We start from the raw sequence: 9,717 nt of genomic DNA on the forward strand, positions 1-9,717 counted from the left end.
AAATGCAATACATGTGAAAATTGGTCTTCAAATATAAAAAAAGATTTTAAGTGATCTTAATTTAGAACAGCACTTTACAGATTTAACAACAGTTAGTCTGTCTACTGCTAGAGATAAAATACGAGACCTGTACCGTGATAAATGACAGACCGATTTGCAATCATTTAGGAAGCTTCGTGCATATAAACTGTTTAAAGATACCTTTGATAAGGAAGATTATGTTTCACTTAATTCAAGAAAATATGAACGGTCACTTTTATATCAGTTCAGATTTGGCATTTTACCTATACGTATTGATACTGGGCGTTTCGTTGGAGAGGCAGTGGAAGACAGAATTTGTCGTTTTTGTTACAGAAATGATGTAGAGGATGAGACTCACTTTTTTTACCATGTGATATTTATAGACACATAAGAAACGATATATTTGTTAATGTTGACTGTGATCAGGACATGAATATAACCATTTCTGAAAAAGTACGTGTGTTGATGACTGATCACATAAGAAAGACAGCCAAATATATAACGAAAGCTTACTTAGACCAAGTATACTTTATTCTTAGATTATGAAAATAATCTCATAATAATTTCATGAAATATTCTGATATTGTCTGTCTGCCAGAAGCCGGGTAAATGATGGCGAATAGCCCGTATATTATCTGTCGGCAAAAGGATAACAAATAGCAGTCTATATAATTATGCCTGCATTGAAGCTAATTTCTCATTGGCTGTACGAATTATGTGTGTTATCACAATAAAATAATAATGATGTAGAAAAATAAATAATTTTAAAAACCTACACATGCATCCTTACATGGCATGGTTACCTTACCTCAGACGATTTAAGACATTTAACTATCAAAAATTCGTAGTAAGCAAGTATGAAAATTATATAATGATAACGGTGTGTGCGTGTGTCATTGAGTGGAAATATTTACTAGTGTAATATAATTCTATTTTAAATGTGACCTGAAGATGACCTGGAAAAGTATGTCATACAAGATATCATTGAAACCGGCGGATGAACCCACCTCCCATAAGCTCAAACAAAAAATATGGCAATAAAATAGAACAAAGGGAGACAACTCTGTAATAAGGTGACATTTTTCAGGGGTAGCAAAAACAGCGGTCTGTCTGGTCCAATGAACAAACGGCCAAAAAGAGATTAAAGAAGCCCACTCCCAATTTGGTGAAGGGGACATAAAAAGCTTCATAATATCAGCTATAAGAAAAATAAAAATGTTCACAATCAGAGTGTTGCATGGACGGCATTTTTCGCAAACCAAAGAGATAATATTTGGAGGTGTGGCCATAAATATGTGCCAATTATTATAAATCTATATTTAAAACATTGTCGGAATTTTGTGATTTTTAAAAAAACAAATCGGTTTAGCATATGAAAATAGGATTAAAACAAGCTTTTTTTCTATCTAATAACCACAAGGTCGTTAAGTAGGTTCAACTGATTTGACAGATAAATAATTTAAGGTTGAAATTTTTAACAGAGATAATATTTTTCTATCACAGCGCATCCTTGTGTCTTCTTTTGGTCATGAAGGACAGTGTGACAAAATCATATACATTGTATTCAACATATTTATTTCATCAAATTGGAATATACCATCTGGACAGAGTTTTTGAATATTAAATGAAAGTAAATTTTCTCACGGGACTTCAAATAATACCGTTATGGAATAATTTTGCATAGTGAACGAATGTGTTTGAGCATTCATGGTTCAAATAAAGAACAACAAAGAATATAACGAAATATTGTGTACCTTATTGGCTGGTTAATTTCTTTCTTTAATTAAGAAAAGAGAAAATGGCGGAAGAGGAGATTCAAAATGAGGTTGAAACGGTGCAGTCCGGTGGTGGCCTCTTTTATAAGTTCGTTTTGTCAGGAATGTCGGCAATGGCTGCAGAATCTGGTAAGGTCCTCCTTTAGATATTTCTTTTTTAAAGTATTTTAATCTAATGCCATTTCTGATCAATTGAAGTTGATTTTACCAGAGTAGAACGTAAAACCTGAAATTAAAGGCATGACTACACATTGGGTGTTTCTAAAGTCTTAAACTGTACCGCCTTCTACATGTGGTTTACTGGTGACTCCTGCTTGTTCGGATGCTGGCGGCGTGGAACATAACTTGCACTTACTTTTCCATTTATTGAAATGCTCGGCCAAACCAACCTGCAACAAATTATTTTTTCTCGTGCTGGACGTACGACTGTCAATGGCCCCTTTTTTACTTTGATATATGTTTTTCCTTACAAACTTAGCCAATGATACTTAGTATCTGTTGATGCATCGTATCTGTTTCAAATATTCACAAATGTCGTTTTATTGATATTCTGATTACTTTAATATATTCTAAATATGATAATATATCTGCAATCATATAGTTACCTGAAACGAAAAATCAAGTTATAAAAAAATCAAAGTTAGCTTATCAATTGAAGTGAAAAGATACACCCGAGGTCCAGTAGCAAAGAGGCATAACATTTAATAATAATAATAATAATAATAATAATAATAATAATAATAATAATAATAATAAATAATAATAATAATAATAAAAAAAATAATAATAAAAAAAATAATAATAATAAACAATGTGAGAGCGCAGTCCTAAACAATGGAAATTAAACTCATGTGGCATAAAAAAGTTTAGCACCATGATCTCGGATGGTTAGAATAAACGAAACATGAATAAGACAATTTATTTTTTCAGTCACTTATCCGTTAGATCTGACTCGAACCAGGCTCCAGATACAAGGCGAGGGTAGCTCAGTCGGCTCCACATTGACACATTCGAAGAGAGGCATGCTAAAAATCATGCACGGAGTTGGTAAACACATTTCTAGGTATATTTAACGTTCGTACAAAATGTAACAATGAAAACAATAGGGATACGAACTACATGTATTTTATTGTTTATTGTAATTATTTAACTAAGACATCTTATTGTGTTATTACTCCAGAACCTGGAAGTGTTTGCACAAAACATGTCTCGGTAACATTGGCAGACTCTGTAAAAAAAATGATAATAATCTAAAATCAAGGTGCGGTCCTTGAAATACAAATGGCGTCTACGATGGCCGCCAAAATATTAAAAAAAATGCAAGATTCTGTTTAATTCTTAATAGCTACATATATGTACATTGATTTCTTAAGCAAATAAGACCAATATTGATTACATTTATGTGTTCTTGTTTTCTTCAGTGACAGAAGAGGGGTTCTTCAAACTTTGGCAAGGAATCTCTCCGGCATTATATCGGCAAATTAGTATGAAATTATATTTCAAAATCATTTAATAGTTCTGCTTTCCATGATTGATCATCTTTTATTAACATCTTGAATTCTTAAGAATTTTCTTTTTGTAACATGAAGAGTTTAATTAAGAGTGGCGGCATATGCAAGTACTCTAATGATCGCTAGCACCATGTGTTCAAACCCCAGTCAGGGGGCAAGCCGTTGTTTCCTTGAGCAAGAAACTTTACACTCTCATTGCTTCCAGGAACGGATTTGAAAGTGTGTATATATATAAGCTTATATATTCCACTATAATCAAACTAAAATAAATTCTGTATGAACCAAACATAATAAAGTAAATATACAAATGACATTGTTATAGATTGATAATGACGTGTGTTTGTTTTTAGTATATTCCGGTTCAAGAATGATCATATACGAGGCTCTCAGGGATCACGTGTTTAAAAAGAATGAGGATGGAACGTTTCCGCTATGGTATATTCACATCTTTCCATATGTATACATGTTTATAAATAATATTAAATATTGATCATACAGATGTTGATGATGATGTCATATATGATGATAATGATTATAAAATCAAAAACAGTTATAATAATATCAATATCATCTTAATCACTAGAAGTTAACATGTAAGGCATGTACGTACACCATTTAAAAAAATATAAAAAATACCAAATCACGTAAAATAATAACACCAAAAATTAGTATCAAGTTAACAAGTACGCAGCTTCTATTATCTATAAATAATAAAAATCAGAGATAAATTAAACTATTAAATTAAATTATTGACCAACGAATAATGTAACATAATACATGTATATTTCTAACAAAGGAAGTCAGTAATTGTGAGTGCAACATGCGGCGCATGCGGACAACTCATTGCTAGCCCAACAGATCTTGTCAAAATCCAGATGCAGATGGAGGGACGGAGGCGGCTGGAGGGAAAACCAGTGAGGTATTGCAACAAAAGCATTTAAAGGAACTTCACTCTTTTTACGTGATGGGACTGGAAATAATTTTTCCGAGGGTGTTATACCATTTCATGTGGGTTTAATGTATATCAATAACTTGTGTGCACAATGGCAGATCATTTGAGCCGCGTCACGACAAAACCAACATAATGCGTTTGCGACCAGCATGGACCCAGACCAGCCTGCGCGTCCGCGCAGTCTGATCAGGATCCATGCTGTTCGCTTACAAACTTTATTACAAATAGAGAAACTGATAGCGAACAGCATGGATCCTGAACGCGCAGGCTGGTCTGGATCCATGCTGGTCGCAAACGCATTACGTTGGTTTTGTCGTGACGCGGCTCATTTGCTCTGAATCATCATTTTTATGGTGCAAAATGAGCTAAAAATGAAAAACCTTTAAACGGTTTAACCACAAATCGGTCTACATCTAACGAAATGTCGAAGTTCAATTTACTTTTGAACATAATATTTTCTTTTGCATATTTTTTTTTTCAGATTTAAGTGTTCGGGTTGGTCTATATAAGATTTTCATTTCTTAAAGTTTTTCTACCTCTGCAGAGCTCCTTTAACGTGTATTTGGATCTCGTTATTAAAGGCTTTAGTCTATATGTCATGAGGTCGAAACTTCGGCAATCATTTTCTTACGATAAACGGTATTATTAAGTTTTACTTGCATCTCCCGTAATGAAAAGCTTGCCATGTCTTTATTTTTTAGAGTAAAGAACTGTTCGCAAGCTTTTCGTTCAATTTATAAAGAATCCGGTATAGGTGGTCTTTGGCGAGGGTGGATACCGAACTGCCAGCGGGCCGTTCTCTGTAACGTTGGAGGTAATGTATTCTACATGTATTTAAGTTTGAATTTAATATCAACTTTGATTTTGAAATCTTTGATAATTACCATTGCAGTTTACGCAACAAGTGAGTCACTTGACTGTTATATATTTCTGGTCAAGACTCCTTCGGGATCATTGATTGCAGCACTTTAAGCGTTGACAATTGAGTACCGCTCAAGCCGGTGCTAGGGACGTGAGGGAAGTTGCACTTTTTCATTATCCCTAGTGTACGGACTCAATCAAACCGAGTCTGCAATTTTCATGTAATTTTGTTGTGATTAAAGCTTCCGATTTCAATTTTTTAACCTAGGCTTTCATAGCATGAAAAGCAAATATACTATAATTTAAACATATTGTTCTTTTCCATATAAAATTCAGAGAAATGGGAAAGTGTATTACGACCGCCACTTACCGCTGTACATAATGGTTTTTACTTTTTCCTGTACATTTGTATTTTATCTAGATCTTGTGACCTACGACACCGTAAAACGCCAACTATTAACCAAAACAACATTACCTGATAATTATATAGTGCATGTGATATCAAGGTAAAAAATCAAATGAATTCAAATATTGATTGAAATGCTTTGTAAATATTACAGATAAAATTGAATTTATTTTGCGAAACAAATGTAAGGATGTCCTATTCTTTCGTTTGTATTTTTGCTGTACTGTACTTCAAGCTAACTCATCGGCGGTGTATTATAAAAGTAGGGTTTATTAGACCAAATATTTTATTCAATGTCAGATATTTCTAATGATTTCATATTATTGACATTGTTACGTTCACTAACTCTATAGCTTTTGTATACATTTTACAAACCTTGAAAAGTAAAGAAATATCAAGCAAGTTTACGTTTTGCGTGCACGTTTTTCTACACAACTAAAGTTATTCACTCCAGACTTCACACGAATTTTATTCAGAATGGCAAAAGTCTGGAATTGTGTCTTAATTATTCCCATTTGTAAACTTTCATGACTTCTGTTTTAGTCGAGTCAATGTCATGAAGTTCTTATTTTGGAAATAACAAAATTTTCAATTTCATTTAGCGCATGCGCAGGGCTAATGGCGGCAATTATGTCCGTGCCAGCAGATGTTGTTAAGACCAGAGTTATGAATCAGCCAACAGAAAATGGAAAGTGAGTATTTAGCTTTTTTCTAATTAAATATATGATTTTGATATAAATTAAGCGCGGCAGTTGTATTAAGCTGATTAATTTGTTTACACATCTGTGCTACAGACATGTCATTTTATTTATACTTGAATTGATTGAACATCCCAAGTGTATATTTTTGTCATAGAGAATAATGAAAAACATCTGAAAACAACAAAAAGGTATTCATATACTTTCTCATGGCACTGTTATATAGAGGATATTCAAGTTTTTTCTATAAATACATAATTTATTTTCATCGAGTGGTATGAAAATAAATATTTCATGAGTGGCGGTAGCCACGAGTGAAATATGGTAATTTTCATTTCATCCTTCACTTGTATCAATTTCGGCCCGATAACAAGGTGCCGTATATTTTTACTGATCTACGGCACTTGATCACGTGGTATGCATGTTTGCCGGACTACTTTTCAAGAAAAAATATAAAAACTGTCGTTAAATCTTCTGTGTGTAGAATAACGAATTTTGGAAACGTTGATAAAACTTTGTTTGTTTATTTTATTTCACTCTATAATTTTTCAAGCGGAATAAAAATTATTAAAAATGAAATAAATGTAAAACTTAACTCATTTGCGACATTAAAATAGCGTACTTGATTTGATTGTTTTGCACGTGCTGTTTGGCGCTACATTGTGACGTCACGTAAACAATACTTTAAACGTCTGTACAGCGTTAACGACTGAATAAAAGATATTGGTGTTCGATTCATTTTGTTAGTTAGACCATTTTCTTTCATTCTAGATTGTTTTCACAACAAAATTCGACAAAAAATTGTTTTTATCTATCAGATTTTTCAAACAAAATGGCGCCCTCAATGTGAGAATACACAGGGAGATAATAAAAACGGCGAGTGCATTGTTGTAGAATAATGCACGATTCGGGCCTTCTTTGTTTATATAGAAACATTTTCGATAGTGTGATTAAAGGTACTTTGCTTAATAAAATTCTTTAAAAAACGGTGACAGGATAAATAGAATAATAAATTGGTGCCGTGGATGGAGAAAGTTTATCTGGCTCTGCTCCGGAATTTATTGGGTGAGCCGAATTCCTCCGCCTCGCCAGATAAACTTTCTCCATCCACGGCACCAACCTATTATTCTCTATATATCCTCAGGACTGCGTTGCATAGAAAATCTTAAATCTGCCATAAGACCAAAACTGAGTTTCAAAGAAAATGTCTTAACCCATTACTTCATGAGCATTTTCATTGAAAAGTCTCCCGTTACAAGTTCAAATTGCTATAATACTATAAAAACTGCTTCAACACTAATCAAACTTGGCACAAATGTTGACTGGACCATTGCCCTTGCAACAACATGCTCAGGCTTAAATTTTCTGTTACCATGGCAACGAGGGGACATCTCAAAATTGCCAAAAATCACTATTTTGCGTTGATTTTTTTCCATCAAAATTGATTTCAAAGTGCTGCAACTTCTTAATGGATTAAGATAGAGTCAAATGCTTTTCAGCGTTGGTTACACGTTACCTTATGATCAATCTGGGGTCATTTATAGCCTCTCACAAGTCCAAAATTTTCTTGGCGATGAGGGGGACTCCGCCACCTTCAACCCCCCTCCCCCCCCCCAAACAGAAGGGGGCACACCCCCCTTCTGGCAACCCCCTGATGTATCTTTTGGTTGGGGACCGCGCCGAACAAGAGGTCACTTATTTTTAACAACATTTCTCAAACAAAAACAAGTGTTGGGGGCCTAAATAAGGCATTTTTTCACCATTTGAGACAACAAAAAGGGGGAGGGGGTGAAAAAGGCGTTACAAGGCGTGTATATAACGTAATGGGTTAACTTATGACTTCTATGTTATGACTCTTTAATTTCTGAATAGCAATGCTGATTGGTATTTACACATTGCAAATAAAAGGGTCTGTCATTGTATTCTTTACTTTTCTCAGGAGAATAAATTGATTTATAATCTACAGTATTTGACTGGAGATAAATTTGTTTATTGAAATGGTCTTAAGTTAGTCCAATAGTTGGTTTTAGTCCTGGGACTTAAATTTAGGACTTTCTATGAAACGCAGCCCTGAACGTCATTAATTGTCCTTTTATAACTTTCTTTCACGATACAGGCCGTTGTTATACAAAGGCTCTATAGATTGTGCTGTTAAAACGTTCACACAAGAGGGGTTCTTTGCCCTATATAAAGGCTTCTTTCCAACATACTGCAGATTTGTAAGTATATTAAAATTGTACATGATTATTTTTACCTACATTTTATACCAATGACCGCAGACAACGATTTGACTTTGCAAACACAATCTTAGTCCCGCCTGAACACCAACCGCGTTCATATAGTTGGACTGCTCAATGCTACGATTTTGAAGTTGTGGTTTCTTCCACCTTTCAAGGAACCGTTCCGAACTAATGTCAAGTGAGCTAGGAGTGATTCGCCTATTTTGAAACACGCATTTAATTTTGTTTTGGGTTTGGTCGCAGTATACAACAGTATTGGTGATATGGTGACTTTCCATCTTAACTGGTGGGGAAAACTTCAGACGCAATTATTATTTCATTAACCCTTAGCCTGCTTAACACACGCCGCCGTGCAGACCATGATCAGTGAGCATACCAACATTGTCTGATCATGGTCTGCACTGTTCACTGTTCTGTCAGTACATTTTCCAAATGCCCCCGCCCCCCCCCCAAAGAAAAAATAATAATAAAAAATTGTTTGTCCAGATTAATGGATTGGCGAGTCCATTTAAGATATTTAGCATGGTAATGGTTATTACGTCTGAGTTTTAAATAATTTTAGTATTTTTCCAACTTTTACAACCGTATTATTGGTATATTTTGATTGTTCTATTTTGCAAATGTTAGTCATTTTGCTGATTTTATTCTTTTTTTTTTACAGGCTCCTTGGTCAATGACATTTTGGGTTGTGTATGAACAATTACGCAAACATTCTGGGCACGCATCGTTTTAAATATACCTGGAGTTATAATTTATTACATAATAACAACATACATGTCATGGTGATGATGTTAGTAAATATTCCTTCTCAAAGCGTCGGCTTGAAATCAATAAATCGGAGTCATTGTGTCATTTGATTGATCTGTAAAAACGTGTTCTATAGGTGCAAATTCTGTGCGTTAATTATATTTACAATTCGCAACTTGGCTGACTGGCTATCCAATATTGATTGCTATGCTTGAATATAACAGCCACTGGTACACAGTTTTGTATGTGATACTGTGAGTACTCGGGGGGGGGGGGGGGGGTTATATTCATTACTGCAACATTTACAGTGGTCAAAATAAAACCATTTCATCCGATTAGTCAAATCATTGATTCCCGTCCTCAAGAACCATTTCAATATATGGGTATAAAGTTAAACATATAAATTGTATATAAATGGTGTCAAAAGAGCTCATACGTGTTAACACTGTATATTATATACACATTATGCCTAAGCAATCCGTGGGACATTGGTAATGTTATACTAA

General features: G+C 34.2%; 1 protein-coding gene across 1 annotated transcript; it reads left to right on the top strand.

Moving 5' to 3' along the window:
• Positions 1 to 1,209: 1,209 nt before the first annotated feature.
• On the top strand, positions 1,210 to 9,408 carry LOC132741845 (mitochondrial uncoupling protein 4-like). The gene is made up of 10 exons (XM_060730100.1): positions 1,210 to 1,925; positions 2,727 to 2,843; positions 3,218 to 3,280; positions 3,658 to 3,742; positions 4,104 to 4,226; positions 4,961 to 5,073; positions 5,542 to 5,626; positions 6,129 to 6,218; positions 8,341 to 8,443; positions 9,126 to 9,408. The coding sequence occupies exons 1-10, from the start codon at positions 1,820 to 1,822 to the stop codon at positions 9,195 to 9,197; spliced, it is 957 nt and encodes a 318-aa protein (XP_060586083.1). The 5' UTR covers positions 1,210 to 1,819; the 3' UTR covers positions 9,198 to 9,408.
• Positions 9,409 to 9,717: the final 309 nt, after the last annotated feature.

This window comes from Ruditapes philippinarum, unplaced genomic scaffold (genome assembly GCF_026571515.1).
Source record: "Ruditapes philippinarum isolate M1 unplaced genomic scaffold, ASM2657151v2 ctg2696_1_1_1_1, whole genome shotgun sequence".
Lineage (NCBI taxonomy): Eukaryota > Metazoa > Mollusca > Bivalvia > Venerida > Veneridae > Ruditapes > Ruditapes philippinarum.